This window comes from Pezoporus occidentalis, unplaced genomic scaffold, assembly GCF_034315485.1.
Source record: "Pezoporus occidentalis ecotype Australia unplaced genomic scaffold, CSIRO_AGI_Poc_V1 ctg107, whole genome shotgun sequence".
NCBI lineage: Eukaryota > Metazoa > Chordata > Aves > Psittaciformes > Psittacidae > Pezoporus > Pezoporus occidentalis.
In genome coordinates this window covers 1,759,874-1,786,033 of record NW_026912854.1, presented here as the reverse complement: position 1 = coordinate 1,786,033, position 26,160 = coordinate 1,759,874, and the positions used below count along the sequence as shown (strand labels likewise).

The window sequence follows — 26,160 nt, the reverse complement described above, 5'->3', positions numbered from 1 at the left end:
TGCTTTTAGCATCCATGATTGCTTTATTTTAAAGTATGGGGTCTTTCCAGAAGCCATACAGTATCCCTACAGAAATCCTTGTGGAGTCTTAGCATTAATGTGGCCATAAGTAAGATCTGTTGTACTGGTGGAAGATTCTGCTCAGTATCCAATTTACCCAGGTAGGATCAGGTACATGTTTCACAAACAAGGCCAGTGTTATGCACAAGCGGCCAGTGTGCAGTAGGAACTTGCCCAACAGCCACAAAGAGATCCTGCAACAAGAGAGACAGGGCAATGCACAGAGAAAAACACAGACACTGTAAGACTGCTTTATGAATACTAAAAACCAATAGGGCATCTCATCTTGAATGTGATTGCACCGGCCAAAGCAGAATCCTTCATTCCTTGCTGGCAATATTACCACTGAGTCTGTCCCCTGCAAGTGTTTGACTCTTAACAGTGGCTCTTGCCCCCAGGGGTTTTGTGGTGTGAACACATGAGGGTGGCACAGAGCAGAGAAGAATAAATGTTAGTGTCATTTTAGAGGTGGGCAACCCCGAAGCCTGAGGGAAGAAATCTGGCTGAGGTGATGTAGGGAGTGTGCAGGGTTCATTGTGAGCCCAGCCATGCTCCAGGTCAGTACCACTTCTCCATTGTTTTGTTCAGACAAGCCCTGCAGTGCTTGTACCTGCTCCTTGTGGAAGATTGCTCCCACACATGAACGCACTGTGTTAGCAGGAGCAGGTTCCTGACTTTGAAATGCACAGATTTAAATGGAAATGAAGCTCCACAAATGAAACAAGCCATAAGCACCTGGTAGTTGTTCTTGGCTGTGAAACAGCAAAAATGCTTCTCTGTCCTCAGGAGAGGAAATCACAATCGATCTGTTTTCTGAACGACTGTCTGCAAGATCCATCTCAAGGCTCCCTACCATGCAGCAGCAAACAGGAGGTTGCTTTCTTTATATGAGTCACTGAAAGACCATCACAGGAAGGCAAATGTATCTCGTGAGAAACTCCTGCTGGTGCTGGAGTGGTGGGAGGGGACAAAGCAAATGAGCAATGGTTGGTTACTAACACCAACAGCCTTCATGAAATAGTCTGTGAACAGCTTCAGCAGCACTTGCACCCTGACCACAAAGCGACTAACTGAAGGATTCATCCACAGACTCATAGAACGGTTTGGGTTGGAAGCGACCTTAAACTTACCCACTTCCAACCTCCTGCCGTGCACAGGGACACCTTCCACTAGAGCAGGTTGCTCCAGGCCCCATCCAAGCACGCTGATGTATAACACTTTGCTATTACTTCCTGAAATCCTTCCATCCTTCTGAGAAGGTCAGCAGATAAAACAAGGACAGCCAAACACAAACATCAAGCGTCTGTCCATAAACACCTCCTTTTCTTCAAACTACCTTCAACTGAGACTGAGAAAATAGAGGGATGGCATCACTTTCCCTGGCACTCAGTGAATCCACGCTCCTTTGGTCCCGGCAGATGGAAGCCCACCAGCAACCCCTCAGCACCCATCTGGTGAGCATGGCAGAGAGGTGGTTTAATGGAGGGCTGATAACAGAGCACCCAGGAGGAGAGAACCGTGTGCTCAGACCTTAGACCTTCCTCCCTTGCCCCATAAGGATGGAAGAAGGAGACATTTGCCAGATTGCACACAAATGGTGTGTTTTCAGAGGTGGCAGGGGAGTGATTCGCAATGGAACCCATCCCAGGAGCCAGAACTGACTTTGCACCCTGATTTCCTCAGTCTGCTGCTCCACTAAGTTAGTTAACACACACATAGCTCTACGCTTGCACCTCATTCCTCTTCCCTGCTTGCGCTGTTTTTCCCATGATATTCCATCATTAGTCAGAATAATCTTGACTCCATGGTGCTCCAGATGTAACACATCGAATGTGCACGCTATGCGAATATTGCACCTACCCAAAATAGAGACTGATTCTTCTTAGGTAACTGGTCGTTGACTTCTGCATCTAGAAAGGGAAAGAAGAGATCTAAATCACTTTGAAATGTCTTCTCACTTCTAGGACAGGAAACACGGAGGAGTTAAAAAGAGCTCACAAACTGCCCAAACAGTGGTGAGCCTGAGGCACAGAAGGTGAGTGAGATAAGGAACTGAAAACCTCCGAGATGAATCACATCTGACTGATTAAACAAGGACATTTCCAGCTTGGAGCAAAGGGAGCTGGAGGAGGTCCTGAAAGCGCAGGGGTAAGGGGAGCAGGGCAGTTCTCTGTTACCAGTTTCACCATGGCTACCTTCAGAGTGAGAGAGCATGGGCAGTTTTCGACCTTCTTCCCTTGTGGGCTGTGGAGCAAAAAGAAACATCACCAGAGATTGCAGATGACTCGGCCCATTGCAAGCATTAATGAAGACAATAAAGCTACAGGACGAGGAGTAGCTGCAACCTAACAGATGCCTGGGTTGTAGAGAAGAATTTCTTGCTGCTTTTCATTACAAAGGTGGTTGCATTAGGAAGTACTGCACAGCAGCACTGTAAAGGGTAAAGACCAGATTGATGGCAAAGTCAAGCAGCTCCTTTGAGGACTTTGTAAGAAATATTTCATTTCTCCACCCCTCCCAATTCTCCCCATCTTAAATTTCACATTTCTAGATCGAGCATGTTTTAGTTTCTTCTTTCTAAAGGTACATGTTGCTGTATTTCATTTTGGACCTCAATTTCCTTTGCTTTGACTAGGTATGAGCAACGACCTTGAGCATGGTGTCTGGGGACAGCCAGCTTCCAAAAAGCATACCAACAGCACAGAGCTGATGCTGTTTTATTGCAGGAAAACATTAGCATTGCTGGGTTTCTCCCATCAAGCATGCTACCATGCTAGCAAGGTGGGAAAAAGGGGGTGGTATTGTCTTCTGCCATCTCCTTCAACTTTGATTGATGGAGACAGTATGGTAATTAAGGTAGAGGATCTGTTGTGCCCCTCAAGCATGGGGATAGCCCTATTACTGCAAACAGCAGATTTTCCCCAAAAGCCTTATTATTTTAAGCTTGATGCTGTGTTTCAGCCTCAGTTGTTAGAGTTCGTGCAGTGCATACATAATGCCATTACATGGCTCTTCTCTCCAGGACCCAGAGAGCACAAAACTGAAACTCAAATCACTTCACAGAACTGAAAGAGGAGTTTTTAAGTGGGGCTAATACTCACTGCCAGCATTTCATATTTTGTGCTTAGTTTGGGAGTGGTTGCTGGAAGGAATATTTAACCCCTCCTGTTTACTGAAGTTAGAGGAGTTCTGCATTGCAGAGCAGTTGGGAAGAGGAAGAACACGAGAGAGAAGCCTGGTGCACAGACCCACATGGGCTTGGCTCTGTACTTAAATGCAGTGTTTTGAAATACAGAGATTCTGTGTGACCTCCTTACTTAAAGGAAACTGCAGCCCAGTAGTGAGGTGAGGTGAGGGCATGATTTTAATGGCACTTGAATTCAGGCTAAGAAATAACCACGAATTCAGGCTCAGAAAATAACCATGTGGCTTCAGGCTTTGCTGCTGCTGCTTTTGCTTGTTATTCTGCAAAGCAATAATATGAACCTGGTGCGGGTTATTAAGAAAGAGAGTTGACATTAATATCCGGGGTATGCCCACAACTTTGGTCTTCATCTTTCTGGAAACCCAGAAAAGAGAGCATCGCTAATACTTACGGCCCAATTAGTTCGAGGTGCTTGAGCTGTTCTTCTAAGTGGCTTATTTTCATCTGCATGTCCTTAAAAGGTCAAAAAGAAAAGCAAACAATCTTAATGTTGGTCCCTCGCTCTGGTGTGCAATGCAAGTCAAGTCAGAGCTCATTAGCATGAGCCGAGCACCATATTCTGCTCTCCCAAATTGGCTGTGATAGAAATCTACAGGAATTTTCCCTCCTGGTATTGGTTTTGTATTGCAGTAACTCTCTGGATGATTTATGTTCCCAGTGATACAGGGGCATTCATTGTAAAGCTGTACTCACTGATTTGCAGACTACTGTCTGCAAAGCTTCTAACCCAAACCTGTGTGGTGTTGCATTGTTTCTGTATCCCTGACATTACCGCAGACCTGCTTCCCACACCTTTACCCATATTATGTTCCACTCTATCGCTTCGCTGTTTGACACCCTTCTAATTACCTTTTTAAAGCTTATTATAGAATGGTGCTGGTCTAAACGAAGAAAGAGCACGTACTGTGATATGCAAAAGGATGTCATACCTCTAGGATTTTGTCTTGCTGCATGACTAATCTTTTTTCTTCTGATATCTTATTTTTTTCCTAAAAACCAACAAAATAACATATAACTTGTTAGGGGAAAACTATTACTGTGTATTGGTTAAACTTTCAATGTAAAAAGAATGCTAAAAAGCCACAAAGCAGCACTTTCTATCCATCAAACATTGGTTAGAAGTGAGGATTATGTGATCACACTGTGTGTTTGACAGCCTTTCTAGTCCCAGTGCAGTCACAGTGTTGAACAACATGATGTATGTCAGCCAAGTGTCCTGGCTCTTCTGCCACTGCAAATGCTCTGTAGCTTGTGGGACGCAGAACACCCTGGGCAGGAAAGCATCCTCAGTGTGGGAAAGGCCTGGGGGTGAGAGAACAGGAGCTGAGGTGAGCCCCCGGGGTGCCCTGGCAGTGATGGAGACCAGCAGCATCTCAACCCTATGGGCAGGAGTATGGTCTGTAGGTGGAGGGAAGGGATTGCCCCCCGCTATTCAGCACTCCATAGACCACGTGTGGACACCACATCTCCAAAATGAACTGCATCCCTGCTGGATGCAGCCCTGAGCAACCTGGTCTAAGCTTTGAATGGGAGCTGGGACCAGAGGCACCCCGCCATGGTCCCTTCCCACCTGAATTATTCTGTGATCCCATGACTCCACTGACTCACAAATCAAGTTGGCTTGACTTGTGAAGACCTCTCCTAAATAAAAGTGTTGGTTTTCTCTACCTTAGCATGAAACCACAGGCCACCATTCAAACGCACCACTTCAGGACTTCGCTGGAGACTTTGTTATGACAAGTGCTTGCATTTGATTGTTTTGCTGGGAACAAAATAATCTCCTCTGTTTATACTGAACAAAAAGAAACTATAAGTCATTTCAGGGGAGGAAGCAGGAAAGGGAATATTTAAGTCAAAATTGCCTGGTGCTTAGCACTGTGCTTTTCTAGAGTGTTAGGATGGTTGATGGAATATGGAATATTGTGTTTCCAAAAGGCTAGTTTAAATCCCAGCTCTGTGTTGAGAAACCCATGGCACTGGAGGGACATTAAATCAAGGCATCAGCTACCACACATGCTTCTGTTTGCTCCTGTGGTAAAACAGAAGCAAGCCTGTTGCTATGGGGTCATCATTATGCCCATCAATGTAGAGCTGAAAACTGGTCAGTAACCAGCTGGTACTTGTGAAAGAAAGGTGAACCAAGTACCTCTCTTCATGGGTAACTGTGTGCTCTGGGAGCTAATAACCTGAGATCCACTTTGGGCAGCATCAGACTCTAACACACAAGCTTTGGGTAGCTCTGACCTGTCTGAAAGCCTGCTCTCAGGTGCCCTTGCACTCATACAGCAACGGCAGTGACAGCCAGCAGAACCTTTGGTGAGCCTGTGTCTGGGCAGAGCTGCAGTCATGCAGCTGCCCTGATGCTGTCTTCATTGCTGCAGGACAAGTCCAAGCTTACAATCTATTTTTAATAACCTTATGGTCGACTCTCACACTCTCCCTTCACATTTCATGCCCGTTTCTTTCTTCACAAGAGCATTTCAATACCTTTATAAGGTCTTTCTCCTTTTCTTCCAGCCACGTCTTCAGCTCCTGCCAAGATGTCTGTCACAAGAAAAGGGTTTGCAATGGCTGAGAGTGGGCAGGATACGGCACAGGGAGAATCATAGAATCCCAGACTGGTTTGGGTTGGAAGGGACCTTAAAGCTCATCCAGCTCCAACCCCTGCCACGGTCAGGGACCCCTTCCACTGGAGCAGCTTGCTCCAAGCCCCTGTGTCCAACCTGGTCCTGAACACGGAGTTAGAAGATGGGAGACCAAACACAGGTCACATGCCATAAGCTTTGCATGTCTCCATACCTACCAATAGGTTAACTATGCCATTTGATTTCATTCCTATCAGAAAACAAAGAATCAAATCCTCACCGCACCGGTTATTTGCAGCTGCTTTACAAGCAAGAAGGTGAAGTGCCTGTGTGTGTGTGCTCAGTCTACAACCCGCTCTTACTGCAGTTATATGTAGAAACTGGTGTAAGAGCCAGCTGAACAGAAAGCAGAAAGTCCTCTTGCCTTTTTTTACCAATAGCAGTAACTCAGTCCTTAAGTGTTCTTGCGCTTGGGGTTAAACTGCAAAGCCTTTGGATGAGGAACTGGATTTGTCCTTATGCATGTAAGATACCTGGTGTGTACCAATCACTCCCCCTGCTTAAGGGCCCTGCACACCACAGGTTAGTGCTGGCTTTATTGCCAACCAGTGTGTCTTCACTTCCATCCTTTGCCAGAGAAGATGCTTTTGCTCCCGTTAACCAGCCCTTGGGAAGCAGGGGTCTGTGGGCACTTCTGTAAATCAAGTCAAAACATGTAAAGGGTCTGTACTACACATTCTGTCAAATCATTATCAGCAGGATATGTTACAGTTCTACTACTTGCCTTCAAATGACTGATGTCCTCTAAGTGCAAAACCTGCTGACGCTGAATGAGTTTGTATTCATGGAATGTGGAAATATGAACATTAAAGCCAAATATATATCATAAAAAACGAAAAATAGAGATGTGTTATTGAAGCAACAATGCAGTAGAGAGTGGGGGTTTTTGTCTCTATTCTCTTTATACAAGGGCTCTTGATGCTTCAGACCTGTGTGCTTCTATTCAAGACAACAGAAAGCTCCCCTGTGAGGCCCAGTTATAAAAGAGCCTTGCACAGAAATGAAAAGGTTTCTGAAGATGTGTCTTTGCAGGAACAGCAGGACCAAGGACATGACCTCATCTTCAAAACATGCCTGAAACATTCAGGTAACAATAGGTGCCACTTAAGAGCACTGGAAAAAGGAAGGCTGATCTCAAGGTAAGTCCTCAAGTACCTTAAAATGTATTTTGGCCTCGTTTGCTGTTGTATTTAACTGTCAGGAAGTTCACAGGATTTGGAAAGTACATAAATAAAACCTGTTTTCTCCCTCGTTTGCAATTAGCTACAGCAGAGCATCGCCTGGCCTCACAAGTTTTCTTTTACCATGATGCTGTTGGTAAATATTCCAGTATGAGACTGCATGTGTGCTCCCTCCCCATGTCTGCCCAAAGCACATCAATCAGAGGGGGAAAGCTCTTTTGAATCACCCAGAAAGATTCTTCCATCTACATGGAATACAAGTGACGTGCTCATGGTCTCACCATAGGCAGGCACTATGAGATGGGTGTGGGTCCTTGACCCGTTAGCAGCCCCTGTCCTACCTCCTTTGTCTGCCACTCTGGTTCTTTCTTGAGGGCTGCAGAAGTGAAGCCTGCAGCATCCTGTTGCAGCTCAGTCCCTGGAGGGGCGGGCGTTGTCTGAAAGCTGCAGAATTAGGATGTCAGTGAAGGATCACAGCCTGGGCCACCCTTGCGGTGACATGAGAATAAGCAAGGCAGGAGCAAGAGCACTAAAACCTGAATTCCAACTTCACCTTAACTTCTGCATCGCTTTCCTCTCCCCGTGTATGTTTTTTACTGGGACGTGAGATGATTACAAACCAAACAAATCTAGCCTTTCTATGTGCCACCAACTTAACCCAGTTTGCAACCAGGGACAGCTTTTGGTGAACTCCCCACAAGATTTTATCCCATTCACCTTTTTCTGTGCTTTTGCATTGTCTGGCTTGGCCAAGACGTAGGCGCACCAAAACCCAGAGGGAACAACCTGGTCTCCTGTTTGTTTTAGCCTAACAAGGATCAGGAAGTTGACAAGATCACGGAAAGAAATTGCGTTTTCCTGGTCAGTTTTGAGTAGGATGGGAAGTGCCTGTGCTTCTGCTCAAGCCTACGTGACACCAGAAGGTGTCCACCTCATCACCTTCTTATGCTCAGTGCTCTACAAGTTGTTGGCTTTCTGCTTGTTGTACAAGATGCGATAGTGAGGGAAGCTGCTCAGAGTGCACTCACCCCCTGAAAGACGTGATTTTGCTGAGGGACAGCTTGTTTTCATCAGGAAGATTGGAAACCATCGTGCCGAGATCCTTCTTCACACGCGGTGGATAAAGTCACGTCTGAAAACGGTCCTTTCCTACGAAAACATGGCACACAAAGATCTGCTGCTTTGCATCAAACGCTGTGTCATGTCCCGCCTCCTGCAGAGCTGCAATGAGATGCTCAGGTGGCAAACACAAACCCCTTTGGTTCTCTCTTTTTTTTTAAAGCCATGATAAGTCCTATGGTAATTTTAGTATTGTAGCTGATGGATTTATTCATTTTCACCTTTTGGAAGCATCTTTGTTGCCCTATTTATACAGTGAAAGGATTAGGCTTTTCTTCTGGCATCCATAAGAAGGATGACAAATGGGAGGGACAGATTTGGGAGAGCTGCCCTTCTGAGTGCTACAGCTCCTGGGCAGCCTGCAGCCCCATGAGGATCTATGGACAGGAGTGGTGGCTGCACAGCCAAGCACAGCACCAAAATCCCTCAGCTGACTCCAAAGGACAAGAGTATCTGGGCAGTGTAGGTAGGGTGATGGAGGAAACGCAGGCATCTCAGTCCAGCAACGTTAAAACTCTGTCATAACCCACGTTTTTACTGAATAAGGCACATGAGAGCAAAGATAATGGAGGATTCACACAACACTATACTCTTAGGTACCATCTCTAAACTGCAGGATAATCCCAGTTAACCCAGACACGCTTTACTCATAGGGCAGATGACATCCCTCATCATCTCTTCTCTCTAAAAGCTGCTTTATGTGCCTTGATTCCCCTCAGTTTGACCATCCAGCAGAGAAATGACCTTAGCTCCTTACAGGATTTTGTCTTCTGCAGTATCCTGTAAATACTTGCACTGTGGAGCAGAAGGAAAGGAGGGGCAGAGGGCCTTGAGACATGCTTGCACTGTCCCTCTACCGTCTTTCACCCCAATTCACCACTGTGGACAAGCAAGCATAGGCACAAGGAATCAACAAAATAACCCCAGAAGCCTCTTCTACACCTTCACACCATCCTGCCAGCTGGACCTATTTACATCCCAACCCCCAAGTGAACCCTGCACCCAAACCAGAAACAAACCACAGCAAAATAAGAAAGAGATGGAGGAAAGCATGCCATGGAAAGCTAAAGCCAAGATGCTGAGTGCAGAAGATGAAGAAGTGCTTTCCCAAACGTGGTTGCAGATGTATCTACCACATCCAAGCCCCAGGGCCCTTTGGCTATAGTGAGGTGGCATAAAACCATAGCGGCTCTCTCAATTCCCATTGAGAGCAGTGCATATAACTTCCCTGCGTTGGTTCTGTCAGCAAAGCAGCTCAGCTCCCTGGGCAGAGGCAATTAATTTTGTCACGCAGGGCTGCTTCATATTCAGGAGCCAGTTCAACAAAGCACTTAAGCAAAGGAATAATCACTGACTTGAATGGGAATATTAGGACCTAAAGTTAATTGTGTGCTTTTAAAATTGGGCCTTATATCATGCCAATCAAATCATTAGTCTACTCAATTACAAGCTCCAGCTAACAAATACATGCCCTGGACTTTCTTTCCTCAAAAGGGGAAACAGATGCAGATAGGGCCTTGAAAAAGCTATCAACGTTCAGTAATAACATAGCAAAGAGTAAAAACATGTTGGTTTGTTCTTTGTCAACTCTTTCCAACCAAAAAATGCCAGTAGGACTGTCAGTGACAGTCATATACTTCAATGAACAAATGGACTATGCATTAAAAGCCAAACAGGGAGTTTTTCTCCTAGCTTGAGGCAGTCTCAGTGGAATCACATGAGTTCTGAGGTTTTTAGTATGCATCACAATAGGCCTACCCAAAAGTGCCTCTGAGAGGCAGAAGGATTAACAGGGCAGGGAACAGCAGGCAAGCCAGGATGCTATCTGCAAGGTTTTGTACCCACAGCTGAAGATGGTGATTAGAAGTGATGCATACTTGTGAAGCCAGATATATTCTCACATGGGCATAGGCTACGAGCAGGCTCATGAAACAAACCACCACAGACTTCTTGCTAACCAGCAAGTAGTATCTTATGCTATACAGCTGTGCTTAGACTAACCACAGAGGCATCCTAACCTAAACACACTGATGTGTTTACTGATTAAACCACATACTTGTATAGAAGAGTTCAGCGTCAAAACTTCCAACTCAGCAGAAAAGGCATGATGGACAAAAGCAGTGGCTGCGGTGGCTCATGCAGCAAGCTGCTGCCTTATGACATCTCTGTTTGCCACGCTGTTACTGAGGTCTGTGGTGAGCAGCCCAGCTAGGATGTCATTTTCCAGACACAGTCTCTGAGGAGCTACAGATGCTAAAGTTAGATGCGATACCCGCTAATGTACGGGTTCAATAACCTGGACCAAATTGCTGCAGCCCATGCCTGACCAGCTGGAGCTGGTGTTATTTGCAGCAGTCCCCAGATGGATTTCTCACTCTGATTATAAACAGAACAATGACTCTGTGGTTGTTGCTGCTGTTTTGGGTTCATGTTATGGTTTGGTTTTGTGCATCTTTGTGTTTTAGAGATGTGGCTTTCCACGTCAGCCTCTAGGGAGGGGCTGGTTCTGTACACCGAAGTCTGCTTCAGAAGGCCACTACTGTGACTGCAGAACAGGAACTATAAAGCTGGCTGTTATGATAATTAGCATTGGCAAGCATTATGCCATTAGCTTTTAGTTGCGTAGGTGTGTGATGTGTTAGCAGGGAGTGTTTAATTTTAGTTCATACACCTATTTGGTATTCAACTATGTTCAGCTATGGACTATGAAATAAGTCTGTCTAAACCAAGGCATTGTGGTGTTTGTGCATGCACGTGTGTATGAATACATGAAAAAGGACAGGGAGAACAAAAACAATACCAGCCTTCGATTAGGTATTTTGGACTCTGCATCTGCTTCTGAGAAGATTTAGAGATGAGAATGGCATTCAGAGTTCCAGGAAGAAGCCATGTCTTCACTATAGAGGGAATGGGAGTGAAGTCTTAAGACTCTTTTCCCGTAGGTAGGGTCTATAGAGGTCACTGACTGAAGCAGGAAAGGTTCGGGATGTGATACAAGAGGCATAGGTGATTAGGAAGGCCAAGTTGGCTTGGCTCAGTTTCAAACAGCAACAGCTATCTCCCTGAAGGAGCTTTACCTTCCCTTCCAGCTCAGACTGAGCTTTGTTGGGCAGCGATCATCTCCCAGCAATGTACAAGACGAAGCCAGTGCTCTGGGCCTCACACTGAATGCCAGCCCCCAGGTGCATCCATAAGGATTTCAATTTTAGCAGCTACAGCTCAAATGAAGGATGTTTAGGCTCCATGTTCAGCTGACTCAGCAGAGAGTATCAGCTTGGTCTTCCCATTCACCAGATCTCCTAGAAACATCACTAAAACATTGTGACCAAGGCAAATAAGGGAGGCTCAGCCTTCAGGCTGAGCATCCCAGATGTGTCTGGTTAACCCTAACAGCTTGCTGGCAGCTGTAGTGCCAGCCCTCTCCCCCTCTCCATCCTCCCAGGACCTGACAAACTGGAAATGCTGTCTCCTCAATGGAGGAAGCTGACTTTGAGGAAAACCTAGACAGAGTTGGCTTTGTTCTGCTCAAATTTCCTCATTCCCCTCATTTTGCAGTCTTGCTGGTGTCATATTCCTGACTTCAGGCCTTTATTTCTAATTTCTATTTTCTGCTTGTGCTCCTTCACGTGTTATGGCTGTTTTCTTTCTCTGAGACATCACTGGCTCTTCACAGACCATGCACTTCACCCTGTGCAAGTACTGGGGTACTGCTCACACTGCCCACAAGGCGCTTCTCCTGTCCTCCAGAAGAAGGTGAGGGCTTGTGGTCTCCAGATGCAGAGAGCCTCACTTGAACAAGACTGTTCTGTGGTACAGATGCCTGTCCTACTTGGGCAGCTGAATGGCCATTTCTATTTTATACAGAGATTTTTTTGCTTGTGAAAGATAAAATGGGTAAAAACCCCTACCTCTGATTTCATCATTGCTCTGCATTCAGCATGAGCTTTCAGAGTGCAATTTCATGGCTGATTCAATGGTATTTTTATTAAATCCCGTTTTTTTCCAAGTCTGTTTGCTCAAAGAAGGATGAATGCTCAGAGAATGGATCTCTGCATCTTGTTTTTAGCAAGCACAGTGCTTGAAGTACTTCAGGTTTCTTCCGTGTGTTTGGAAAGACTTGATTTTCCTCTATTTTTCATTTTTTCAAAGCTGGAGTTGGCAACCATGACAACAACATGCCAGCATCTCAGCATCTGAACTGGGATAAAAATAGCTATGTTTTTATGCCTTGGGTTAGCTTTTCACCTCAGACAGCTCCCAAAGGCATGGCCCGTTGCTTAAGGCTGGGAACCTTCCCAGCAAACCAAGACTTCTCTGTTTGTTCCAGGAGAGGAGCAGACAAAAAGCGACTCCAACACAGAAAGCTTTGGAGTTCATAGAATCATAGAATAGTCAGGGTTGGAAAGGACCTTAAGATCATCCAGTTCCAACCCCCCTGCCATGGGCAGGGACACCTCACACTGAAGTTCCTTGTGTTTCCAGTTTACTTTCACACACTTCTGCAGCAAAGGAGCTGCCTTGCCTGTGTCTGAGCTGCTTTGCTCTCCTCTCTTGATCAAAGACTTTGACCCCAATTTGACTGATAAACTACACTGGAAAACCCAAGTGTAGAATGCAGAATATAGGCTGTGGCCTCAAAACCTCTTCTGTCTGCCCACAGGCAAACTTGTTCACAAAAATAGCCACCACAATAGCAGAAGCAAAGGATGTTTGCTATTTCATCCTCTGCACAGCTTTTGACCCTTCAGAGACTGCAATTCAAAAGAGTCAACTATTTCCCATCTGGAAGAGTAAGAAAAAGACTGAGGAGGAGCAGGAAAGGGAATGAAAGACCCATGGTCAGGAGGTGGAGTCTGCTGCTCTTCTGATGATGGGGACTTTGTCTTCACACCTGCCCTCACACCCTTTCCCTGTCCCATTTTGCTCCATCGCTACTCTCATCCTTCATCTTCACCTTGCTACGTTGTAAGAGTTTTTTTGTACACAAGAGGAAAGAGCTGGCCAGCAAATAGAAGAGAAAAGCCATGCAATTAAATGCCATTTTCCTCTCTTTCCATGGTTCTGGGGGAAACTTTGTAAAGTTCTGTTGCTTTTCTCTGGAAGTGATGGCATGAATCAGGCAGTTTTCTCTTACAAAGATTATAGAGGCAATTGAAGGCTTTCGAGTTGCTGGTGTGATTTATTGATGGGCATGGTCAAGCCATCAGGACAAATTACTCCCAAAATCAAGCAGGTGAGCAATAGCTGTTGGCTTATTGCTGTGTCTTTTACTGCCTACCTGATGGATGCTTTTCAGTGGCGGGAGCATAGACGTGTCTGTGCCTGCAGGGATCCAGCCTCAAGAGGTGCTGTACCCGGCTGCCAGCCCTTGTGATGCAAACAGTAGGCATGGCGGGGAGGGATGTTCCGTGCCTAGTGTCAGCAGTGGCCACCAACACCATCGACTGCTCACAGAGCTAGGGCTGTACAAGCAGATCAGTCTTTAAGAGCCATGGTACAGCCACATTCCCAGGGAAAGTGCAAACTTTACTCTTCCAAGAAGCACATCTCAGGGATATTTAATGCTCTATATAAGCGCTGAGGATGAGCAGCTCCATAAAACCTTATAGCTGCTTTTGAGCTTGAGGCGACAGTGAGGTTACTGGATTTCACAGGTTAATGGGAAAAGTTCAGTTCTGAAAGCCCTCTGACTGTTGCTGAAAGGCAAAATACAGCCTATGGGTTAAAGCAGAAGACACTGATTCAGTAGCAGACTTGCTTTGAAGAAATCACCTGAAGTCTTTCATGCCTTACCTTCATCACATGTAATGCAGGACTAGTGGGCTATTATGCAGTTGAGACCAATTCAGTGCTGTTTCTTAGTTTTTCATTTAGGTACAGATGCAAATTCTTCGGTACTTTCTGTTTGACAAAAGATATTTCTGTGTCTTTCTTACACTGAGCTGGTAAGTTACAACAGTATTTTCCAAGCTCAACCAGTAATGGAAGCAATAGTTTCCTTATTAAATCCTAAAAAGAGCAGTTGGACATTGCCAGGGACAGCATTATATTTTCTCCACTATTGCCTTTAATCTTGTAGAATCTTAACATAGGGATAGAAAAGAACATTTAATGATCTTTTGGGTTTAAAAGTCCCCAAACATATCCCCTTCGTTTTGAAGAAAGAACGTCCTTATTCTGAGCACTTTCATTATTCGTACTGAAACTCCTGGGAAGGTATCTTTGAGTTTTTGAAGAGAAAGGAGTTTGTCCTCCTGCTTCTTGCGTGGCCGGGTTTGCAGCTATTCTGCTGCACCACTGATAGAGAACAACGTCTGGAAATTAAAGGGGGTGAGGGAATAGTAGCACCCTTGTGCTGTTCTGCCAGATTTCTGGTGGCTGATACATCAACTGGGTACAATTAAAAATAATAGTATATAATGAACAGGATCATGATAGCAAATCCCTGCCAAAACTTTCTTCTTTTCGCATGCCTTATTCTCTTCATTTACAAAAACACCGAGTCAATACTTGTAATTTATAAAGAGACGGCAGTGTACAAAAAGCACCCGCAGAGCAGGTCCTTACACCTCTTTGGAAGACTACCATTTGCTAATGAGACAAGCATCTCAGCAGTACCAGAAAACATTCAGCCCTCAGGGCTGCCCTGCTTCAGGACCGCCACATGTATTTTACCATTGCATCATAAGGGAAGTTCCCTCAAGGGCTCCTAGGGCAATATATTCACCTTTCAGGTATTACCTGAGCGACTGAGAGGCTGAGTGACCTTGCTATGGGAGAGGAATACTTGGGTGTAGATACCCACCACGGCAGGGGGCTGGAACTAGATGATCTTCAAGGTCCCTTCCAACCCAAACCATCCTGTGACTCTGTAAGTGACTATAACACATGCTGTCACAAGTGCTTTTCAACTGTCAGCCCAATTAATCCTCTTTCTTCTTGCAACTGCTTACAAGCAGATGCAATTAGCAATAACCAGGAATATTTCATACATGTTGAGCAGAACAAGAGCGCATAAAACCCCCAAACACCTCCCCGTGGTCCCATGACATTTGTCAGCTGTTTGTGGTTTATGTGCAGTGGGTGATAACCAGGAAGGACACGGAGCTGTGCTGCAGTTCCTCAGCAGCTCTTCACTGCAGCATCGGAGAGCTGCACAGAGCGAGGCGAGTGTCCTGCTGTGCTGCTGGAGAGCCCACAGGTAAGTGGTACCCAGCAGTGGTACCCAGCGGATGTACTGCAGGCAGACAGGCAGAGGGGTGCCTCTTACCTGTCACTTCAGAGGCGAGGAGGGAGATAAACTCCAGTGAGAAGGCTGCAGGTCTGGATGGAGCTTAGCAGTTCCTGGTGGGAGGGAAGCTTCAAGCAAAGCCGGGAGGAAACACTGCAGGATGGAGGTTAAAAGCGCTTCGGGTTTGAGGTCTGCTGCAGCAGTTGTGAATGTCAGATTTTGTGAAACCTGTGGAAGCAAAGGAGAAGGTGATTAAAGGTGTATTTGAGGAGTCAGTGTTGCAGGAAGTGCACCTGGCTCCTTTTAGAGCAGCATCCACGCTTGCTGAAAAAGAATGTATTAAAAGAAAATGTGAACCAGAGAGACAAGAGCAGCGTTCTTTGTCTTGAAACAAAGGGTATTTCCATGGTCCTTCTGCTCACTTCCTCATAGGCTTTGACACTCTCTCATCACTAAGTTTTTCAAACCCACCCCAGATGCTGAGGATCACGAGTCCTTGTGGTAGTCAGAGGGTTGCCAGCTCTGCCTTCACTTCTGTACTTTCAGGCACCCTCTCTGAGGCTCTCAAACACTCACAATGCTCAGCAAGGTTTAGTGTCCCCTTCTTAAGGAGCTTTGGCTTAGCCACTGGTTGTCTGATCCGATAATGAATTTCACACCCCTGTTCTCCTGTTGCTCAGCATGTACAGGAGGCCATTGGGAAGGCAACAAAGGACCCCTGGGTGATGGGGAGGGGGTTACTGTATTGGTGCTGCAGAGCTTTCCTTCATTAGCCAGAAGGAGCAGCTCAGTTCCTTTCCCAGTGATGAAGGGAAAGAGTAATATGAGCTGAGCAGTACAGATAAGTCAGGCAAGATAGAGCAGTGGCTGGAGGTCAGGAAAAAGGGAGTGATCAGAAGGTACATCAACAGAAGTGACCTCTGTCACCAGACGCAGGCTGCTCTGTGTGTACATTGTTTGGGTAACTCATCAGTGGTGTTCTGCCCGGACTCTGTAGCTTTGCTGGGTAGTCATAGAATCATTCAGATCATGCACCAGGTTTGTTGTCTTTATCTCTGGAGCAGCAGTGGCAGCGTTTTTCTGCCCCTGTTGCGAACCCACATCTCCCTGTCCCTCCTGCTGAGAGGACAGAAAGTAGCAGACTTGATTGTTCACCTTCCCCTGCAAACTGCAGCTCTCATCTTCGAGGCAGCATCATCAGCTGAAGCACACAAACAACTCAGAGCAGGGAAAAAACATGCTGCAGGTTTGAAGGGCACCAGACACTCCACAATAACTCTCCACACGCTGCTGCGCAGGAACGTCTTACTACGTAAGAGCATAAACCACCCCAGTGTTCTTAGCACCCATGGAAAGGCATCACTTCTTTGAGTACACTTAGTATTTACTGCTCTTCAGCTGATGAGCCAAACACAGACTCATCTTTCTTAGAGAACTACTGCACAGATCACATATTATTTGAAAGCGATGCTCAGAGCAGTTGAAAGAGTGAGGTCTCTTTTGCCTTGTTTTGATTATATGATTAGATTGCACGATTATATGCCATAGGGTTGCACTACATTTTGGTATGTAAAGCAACAGGCCTTTCAAGTAGATTGTCAGAAGCAGCTGGAGTCTGAGAAGATTCTGCTCACCATTTTGGAAGTGGAAAAGCCAGCAATGCCAATAACTGGATAAAAAATCTGGAGCCCTGTTACTGTTATGTATAGATTCATGTATGGATAACATTGTTATGACATCCAGCTGACCCTCAGTAAGTAACCTTACTTTATCCTTTATCCTGACCTTATCCTTTATCCTTACCTTAAGGTGTCTTTGGGAACAGAAGCTGTTCATAACTCTCATTCTGAAACTGGCAGTAGCTTTAAAACACAAAGCTCGGGCTGTAGAGCATCTTGAAGAGAAGAAACAGGGTGCAGATGTTGTGTATGGTATCAGTTGAGGCAGAGGACCCTCCTGTAGCAGACTGCTGCACACACACACTGCGGCTGGACCTCCCTAAGTTTCATGTCCCAGCAATTAGTGGAGATGCTGCTTAGCCTTAGTGTGACACAGGTATCATGGATAGAAATGCAAGCAATGCACAGTGCAACTGCTCACTACCTGCTGACCCATGCCCAGCCTGTCCCTGAGCAGTGGTCAGGGGCTTCTGACCAATCCTCTCCAGGTTCTGTACCATGGAATTACGTGCCATGGTTTGGAATACCCCTTTGGCTGGTGTGGGTCAGGTGTCCTGTCTCTGCTCCCTCCTGGCTTCTCTTGCATCTGGTCACTGGCACAACGTGAGAAACTAAAATGTTCTTGATTTCGAGTAAGTGCTGCTTGGCAGCAACTAAACCATCAGTGTGTTATCAGCATTGTTCTCACACTAAAGCCAAACCACAGCCCTGCACCAGCTGCTGGGAGAAAAACTAACTCTCTCACAGCCAAACCCAGCAACCACTTTATCAGCCATTCTGTGATGCCTTCCATGATGAAACAATTTGCTCAGTGGATGAGGACAGCACCGTGGATATCATCTACCTGCATTTCAACAGGGCATTTGACATGGCAAATAGATATCTTTGATATTTAGTATATAAGGTATGTCCATTATCAGTCTAGCAGTACAGGTATTACTTTACTTTGCTTTCTCTGCTGCTCTTAGGCAGACACTGTTACACTAACGCAGGGTGGTTTGTCCCTTTGCCAACAGAGGCAGCACATTTTAGCATACTAAATTTCATCAGTGTCTGTATGTGTATATTCAGCATGAAGGTGGTCATCAGTAAAATGATTTTTCCCACACACCTAATGGTAGTGTTTATATCATCCCTGCAGTCAGCAACCAAATGGAATAAACAACCTGGGAATAAAACAGTATTAGTAATTGCAGTAAGCATTTTGAGGGTGAGTAGCAATAGGTTTAATGTATTACATACAATATTCTTCCTTACAACACAGTACCTGCCTCAGCAGGCAATTAGTGAGAGGCTAGCCCAGAGTTCAAATGGATTTTAGGATGATCACTGACTTTTCAAGGTGAAGGGAAGGGCTTTCTCTTCTCAGAAAGCCACACATGCATATGGGATCGGCATCGTACTGCATCTATGATTTCATTCTCTGCAGTCTAATGTCATCCTTATGGCAGGAGTAATGCATCTCCTTGTCAGTCAGCTCCCCCCTCCATTTTTTTATCCTAGTGAGAACAAGCTCTAATAAGAGTGAGTTGCTGTGCTGGATCCCTGATGAAAGGCACATCCTGAACAGCCTCCCGGCATGCGGCAGAGGCGAACGGGTGAAATCCCTCAGAACAAGGTAACAGTAAAGTTGGTGACCGCTGAAGTGTGCAGTGTTAAAGAGACACCTTCCCAGAAAGGTCCATTTAGATGGGAGTTTGCATGGATGCCTTTTGTACGTGGCTCTAAGTGCTCCTCCCGTCCCCAGGGACAAACAGTGAGGCTAAAGAGAGTGTCAGTAGAAAACAGAAGGAGGTATCGGAAACCTGGGTGAATTGTTTGTGTTACAGATGGGGTTTAGATTTATGCTCTCTCCTCCCCACACTAATAAGGAAGAAGTGCAGCAGGTTTTAATGTGGGTTGAGGTTTGGGTTTGTTTGCAGCACTTCTCTGTTGAAAGCTCTGGATTACGGCAAGAGCTGAAGGGGAATCTGAGGCGGTTTTATTGATGCGCGCTACTTCAGTGTGGAATGAGGTGCAGTTTTGGTGTTCTGAAGGAGGGAAAGGTGGTGAGATCAGACTGAAGAGGAAACAGGCTTCCTCCACAGCACTCTGCCTCAGGTACTTCCGAGTAATAGTGCCTGGAGACTGTAACTTGCAAAGTGGGTATTGTTTCCCCCTAAATTAGTTAAACGGATGTACCTGCAGATCTGCTTTTCAGAGGAGCTTTAGTTGGTGTCTCTGCTGTGCAAAGACATGTGAAACAAGGAATTGCAGGTCACCTTTTCCCCCTATACTTCTCCAAAACATCCTTCCAGCTGTGTCCCAGGCAGTATTTCTCACCCATAGGATGCCTTGCACCGCCTGGGTGACAGCCCCAAATCACAACTGCTTCAGAACCCAGAAACATTTTAAGAACCCTATTATCTACACAATGTTTGTGGCTCTAATTGATGCTGAACATTTTTCCTCTTGTAGATAATGAATATCTTTCTATTCGGGTGCATGAAACAGTAAGGCACGTTAGAAATATGAGTCAAAAGTATGATTTGTTGGTAGCAGATAAAAGTTACTCAACTATTTACTGCCTGTCTGCTAAGACAGAAGCCAAGACAACATGACTGACTTGAGAAGGTACAGGACTTGATTTAAGGATACATTAGCTTTATACCCGGCTTTGCCACAGAAGCTTCAGCTTTTTAGCTGTAACATGGGGAGAGTGGTATGTTTGCCTTGTAACAGAGGTTTAAGATCAACTGCAGAAAGCTACTAGGTAAGAGCTAGGTATTTCTACCGTGATCACTTTTTAGTGTTATCTGCCCAGTGCTTTAGCTGTCAGCTACTGTTAACATTGCAAAATGCAAAGACAAGCCATCACATACCAGTGTGTTGCGAAGAGCCACAGAACAGTATGTCCCTTGTGTTTCTTCAACCGAATGTGAAGCAACAGGATGTAGTCAGTTATAACATCCTTACATAAGACTATATGTAAATGGTGAATGTTAATACCACTGACTTCAAAACTATGATACTGTTCTGACAGGAAGGAGTTAAGCTGCAGGAGGGCAAAAGTGACCTAGCACAGACTCCTCACACAGACTCAATCCTGCAGTGAGACAGCATTTACCACACACACCGCACAGCAACCATCACTGACGCTGAGCCTTGCTTACTGACAGGGCTAATGGGGCTTTTCTACTAAAATCTCCTGGTTCCATGTTGCCAGCACCACGCAATGGTGTAGCAATGGTGCTGGATGCTGAGCTACAATCCTGGCAGAAAGCAGGGCTGAGACACAGTGCTGGGCTTTAGGGTGAGCTTTGTTTCATCCCTTACGATTTTAACCGTATCCAAACCCACAGTCAGTTACAACAGACATATTTTGCTCCTGTCTTACCCAGTTTTCTCAAAACACTTTTAAATGATCCCCTCCATTCTGGGGAATGACCTTTCCAAATGAGTGTCTTTGTATCTTGATCATTTCAGGCAGTAGAAGAATGCAAGTGTTCGGAAATGGGAGGCTTTGAAGACCTCCTATGGCTAAGAAATGGCTGCAGATCAGGGGATCCTGTGATGCAATCATAAATCCTCCTGAGTCTCTGTGTGCTTATGGGCAGCCCTACCCTGCCATAGCTGATGCTCATGGTTGTTGCTTTGCCATAGGTTCAAAGAAAGCAACGACTCCTTAAAATATCAGGTGATTTGCTTTTTGTTCTTAGAGCCTCCGTAAAATGAAGAGCCAAGTCAACAGCACCTGAAGAGTGAAGAGAAACCCTAATCTGTAAGTACAAATAGAATGAACAAGCCCCTTGGCTTGTAAGGCTTTTAAAACCATGTTTGCACCTTGAGAAAAAGCAAGCATCCAATTGTCCGGTTGTTTTATTTCTAACACATTTTAAAGCTGTTCTGTTTTCATCACTGGTATTTGTAACTTCCTGGGACGGGAAAACATTGCTTCATCCTTTTTCATATTGCTATCCTGCAGTTCTGCACTGCCTCCTAAAATTGGGAGGCAACTGCTGTTGTTTACATCCATCTTTGTGTGTGTGTTTGATGTTATCTAATCTCTGCAAAGACCAGAAGGGTAAGTTTGCTCTCTTTGATAACTTACAGCTAGGGCAGTCAGTAATGATTGTTAGGAAGGTTAGGAAGGTTCCATCGTTGTGTGAAAACAGCCAAGACCTCAAACCAAAGAGAATCAACTGCACATGTTTTTCCACCCCATTTGTTCTTCAATAGATTGGATTTAAACTAAAAAGCATCAGTATAGTGATGAGATAGCCTGCAAGATGTGGGGCAACGAGCTAGTGAATGAAGTAGAGGTATCACTAAAAGTTGCTTGAAAACGTCAATATTGTCAACCCAGTCAACAGGTGGCATTTCACATCTGTAATTTATGTTTTCCTCTGAGCAGAGGTTTGCGCTCCAGATATCAGATGTGTGGGTTGTTGGGTTGTTTAAATGTGAATTCTGCAGTTATCCCAGTGACACAGCCTCCATTACCATAACACAGCATGGGATTAGAGCAAATCGAAAGCAATTACAATGCCCTCAACAGGAAGCATCTCTGAGACTAAACGGGAGGTGTGTGAAAACAACGCACATTTAAAACAAGCATTGTTATTCGGTCCTGCCTAAAACCCAGTGTAGTTGGACGCAGAAACGTCAGTTCTGACAAACCCTCATTTTTCTGTTTTATTAAATCTGTCAAAAATAGGAATCTTTCCTTTGAATTGAACTTCTTTTCCCCTCCAAATTCCTACAAAACATCTCAGTTGGGTGCAGGCAGGCTGCAAACGCTGCTTCTGCAGAACCCAACTGTTGGAACACACAAAGAGCTGTGTGAGGACTGCCAGTCCCTCAGCAGAGGTATACTGGTGATACAATTTGCAGATGCTTGTCGTACGGAGCTCACTGTTTGGCAGGGATTGCAGCAGTGTCATTGGTTTTGACAAATGAGGGTTTTTCTTAATAAGCTGATATAATACTGATATAACATAATGGTGACCGATGAAAATAGGAAGCAATGAAGGGAGCAATCCACTGACAGGCTGATCTGGGTTGATAAGTCAGGAGCAAAATAGCAACATGGATTTTACCACTGCCGAATGCATCCAGGAACCAAATAGGAGCACAGTGCTGATGGAGGCAGCTCAGTGAGGAGCCACAGGGATGGAGAGAAAACAAGTATCTTTGGTCTCTTATTGCCACTTATCTCTGGGTATCTATAGGGAGAGGCAAAATTTAACAAGGGGTTTTAAATCTGAAGGCAGAACCAGGACGCGCGATGCCTGGAAGCTGAAGCTGTGCACAGCCACTCTGCTGCCATCAAAGCTGGTTTATAAACCTGTTCCGGGCATTTCCTCTTTTCCACAGAAGAGAGAACTGTTAAAGAACTTCTTTCCCCCCCCAGCTTGTGGCAGGATGTGCCACCTAAAAACCAAAGCAAGCCAAAACACCACACTTAGAGAGAGGAACCACTCTGTGAAGTCAACAACACTGCAGTATTAAAAGCAGGACTGCAGAACCTCACTCAGGAGAAAAGCCCTCTTGTGCGGTGGGATTCACCAGTGAAGTGGATGACATGAGGAATCAGTTTGAAGTTACAGTTCAGGTAGCAGCAGCAGTATAACTGCACAGTACAGAGCACAGCACTGTTCAGTCTTCCCTGCTTCTTTGACATGACTCTAGTGGGAACATTCTCTAGATGCTTTCATAGATGCAAACATGCTTCAGGATAACACCCTTCCTGAACCTTCCCCTCCTACAGGATCCTGCAGTACCTAAAAATCCTACCAGAAGTTACATTTAGAATGATAAGAATCATATCTAATACCTCTTTGAAGCAGTGATAGATGAAAAACATATAGCACAGTTACTGAAGTTGCTATTAACTCTCATCTGACCCTGGCTCGGGCCAGGCAGGCTTATTTGCACTAACCCAGGACGTCCTTTCCTAACGTTTTCTAACAGCTCATTTTGTAACACCCAATTACCACATATGAGATGTGAAATGTCCCTGAGCACCAGGACAGCACAGCCCATGCTACTCGGTCTGGCAGGACCTGAGCAGGATGGCCATGGAGCCTGGGGTGCCCATGATGTTTAATCCCCTGCTCAGATAAACTATCCATGGAGAAGGAGCTGACTGCCAATGTGTGCAAAACTCAGCTCTCAGCACCACAGAATCTGCAGCTTTGATAGAGCAGCATATGGTTATTATCTGGCCCTGGGAAGGGCAGATTTGTGTTGCAAATAAACAAACTGATGAATGAGTAGCAGAAAAATCTGAGATTAGTTTAGATTAGATATTTAAAACATGCAGATGCTCAGAAGAGAGAGCTAACAACAGAGGGAGATCAAACCCACCACAGTCATGTCATTTCTCTGAGGATCTGTTTTCTCTACACATTACTAACTCATGCTTGGTTTCAAGGGTATGGCTAGCAATGTCTTAAGGACTAGAGCAGCTTCTCTGCCCAGCCTTCTCAGCCATTTTTGCTCCAGGCTGGATAAAACTACTGGTTGCAGCTTGTACCAGCTGTGAGATTCCAGGATTATCCGTTGAGGAAGATCCAGTTGGAAAGCTCTGCTGGATTTTCAGATGGGCCCTCTCAATCCTACCTTACCTCAGCCTTTATTCTTTCATTCCTAGAATACGTACAAGGAAGATCTCAGGAACATGATTGAAGAGAACAGGAACAGCAGTGACTCCTCTGCCTTCACTCACACCAACACCACGAGTGCCATCCTGATTGCTGCCTACTCAGTTGCCTTTGCGGGGGGTGGAATTGGGTCCATCACAATGTCATTCGCGCTGGTCAAGATGAACACTCTGTCTGTGACCACTACAGCCATCATCAACCTGGTCATCGTGCACAGCCTCCTCCTCTTCACGGTGCCCTTCCGCCTGCACTACTACGTCAACAAGAAGTGGGTGTTCAAGATGACGCTTTGCAAAGTAGTGAGCGCAATGGTGCACATCCACATGTACCTGACCTTCCTGTTCTACGTGGTCACGCTGGTGATCCGGTGGCTCGTCTTCTTCCAATGGAAGGACAAGGTGGAGTTTTACAGGAAGCTCCACGCCATTGTGGCCAGTGCCGCCATGTGGGTCTTTGTCATGGTTTTTGTGGTGCCGGTCTTGTGCTTGGAGTACGGACGCTCAGGCTCATACAACGAAACAATATGCTTCAAGTTCCACAGGGAGCTACAGCAGGTGAGCGTGAAAGGCCTGAACTACGCCATTATTGCAGCCGTCGGTTGCATCACCTGCATCCTTTTGGGTTTGCAGATTTTCATCCTGGTAAAAGTGTCCAGAAGACTTTCCACCTCCCTCTGGTCACACCAAGAGTTCTGGGCCCAAGTCAAAAACCTGATTTTCATCTGCGTCATCATCATCTGCTTCCTCCCCTATCACCTCTTCAGGGCCTACTACATAGAGCACATGAGTGATTTTGACCAGTTAGAAAGCTACAATGAAGTTTTTCTGAGCCTGACTGCCCTCAGCTGCCTGGACCTGCTCTTCTTCGTGCTGAGTGGAAGCCGCCCCTTCAAGCAAAAGGTGGTCATGCTCCTCAGCAGGCTGTCCTGCTGCTAGCATCCACCTCCTGCAGCGAGCCCGGTGTTTGACAGGCATGGCAAACCCCTCCTGACCGTGTCAGGTTGGGCCCTGGAAACAGAGCAGCACGCTCATGAAGGGCTCTATGCGCTTGCTGAAACCATGGGGTGAACCACCTCCAGTGCCTTAGCTGGAAGGTTACCTCTGGGATGTCCTCATGGTGCTACCTGGTCAGTTGTGGATGCACCTGGGGGAGAGGGAGGAAAGGGCATGGGCTCTTCTGCCATAGTGCTTTTACATCAAGGTTTGCAAAGTCAAAGTCACTAGAAGGAGACTGAAGAAGATCTGCAAAGGGTGTAGAATCACAAATAGAAAGGCAGGGATTTATGGAATAAAGTGCAGATTTGTGCAACATAAAGGTCTATATGATTTCCCATATGTATTTTTCTTATTTATTCTCCTCAAGCTCTCATAAAATACCAGGGAAGGTGCTGTTCCTCCTCAGCAAGTCTCTTCCTTCACTGTACAGGCAAGCGTAACCTTCTAAGTGAATTATTTAAAAGAAACCAGCAATAAATAGTAAATTCTTAAAATATTTTCTCAAAATCACCTTCTGGAGGTGGCGTCACTGCAGCAGGAAAGATGGAAAAGTGTTTTGTTCTTTTTTCCACACTATGTAAATGTCTCTAACACCAAAAATTACACTTTGTTATGGAAATGAACGCTGTAAGTTCAAGCAAAAGCCTGTATTTTATTTACAGAATTGTTCCATTAAAATACATATATATTTAATAGTGAAGATCATTTTATTTAGATCATTCCAACAGCAATTGTCTCTTAAAATGTCAACTATTTTGAGTCTCCAAGGTAACAATGATTATTTTATCCTGATGTTGCTTTTGTGCAATCCTGAAGTTTATAACTAATTACTCACAGTATCTTTAGCTTGAAATCAGTTCTAAAAACTTAATACCCTGTATTGGTGGAAATAAAATGCTACTGCTTGGATTGGAGGGATGGGAAAAGCTAAAAAGCTTGTTCTGTCCCAGTGAGGCGTTGTCAGTTGCTGTCTCTGAGCACAAAATTGAATTCCACCAAAAAAGAGGAAAAAGTCAGCAAAACAATGCTGTGAAAGACATTGAGGCGTTCATAGCTCAGCTGCTTTACCCCTATGCCAGAAATGGACTATAAATCTCTAAGTGCTATAACCCAGGAGAGCAATGGCTCGTATATCTTTCTTCTTCTTCACATCTGTATAAGGTCACAGTTTTTCATCTGGAGTCAGAGGGATGGTATTTTATTCACTTGGCAAAGCAGAGGGCATCAGCTGGTCTGTTTCCTGTGAGTGTTTCCTCATGGTGCTGCTGGAGTCCACCTTTTCATATCTCTGCGTCTTTCCATTCCTCTCTACTCCACCTTCACCATCTCTTGCACATCAGACAGCAGTCCAATAACGGCTGGTTGATCTTGCTGTACCTGTACAATCTTACTGCTGTGCTC

The 26,160-nt window shown here is 45.4% G+C and overlaps 2 protein-coding genes across 2 annotated transcripts; one reads left to right on the top strand and one right to left on the bottom strand.

Annotated features, from left to right (window-relative positions):
• Nucleotides 1-17,373, bottom strand: LOC134165468 (uncharacterized). The gene is made up of 9 exons (XM_062622297.1): nucleotides 17,245-17,373; nucleotides 8,120-8,240; nucleotides 7,433-7,535; nucleotides 5,753-5,809; nucleotides 4,195-4,254; nucleotides 3,657-3,718; nucleotides 2,256-2,304; nucleotides 1,921-1,970; nucleotides 1-254 (listed from the first exon to the last, which is right to left on the bottom strand). Exons 2-9 carry the CDS (start codon nucleotides 8,179-8,181, stop codon nucleotides 95-97), a joined length of 603 nt encoding a protein of 200 aa, XP_062478281.1. The 5' UTR covers nucleotides 8,182-8,240; nucleotides 17,245-17,373; the 3' UTR covers nucleotides 1-94.
• Nucleotides 15,315-25,459, top strand: LOC134165461 (probable G-protein coupled receptor 141). Its single transcript, XM_062622283.1, has 3 exons — nucleotides 15,315-15,411; nucleotides 20,819-20,880; nucleotides 23,755-25,459. The coding sequence occupies exon 3, from the start codon at nucleotides 23,782-23,784 to the stop codon at nucleotides 24,697-24,699; it is 918 nt and encodes a 305-aa protein (XP_062478267.1). The 5' UTR covers nucleotides 15,315-15,411; nucleotides 20,819-20,880; nucleotides 23,755-23,781; the 3' UTR covers nucleotides 24,700-25,459.
• Nucleotides 25,460-26,160: the final 701 nt, after the last annotated feature.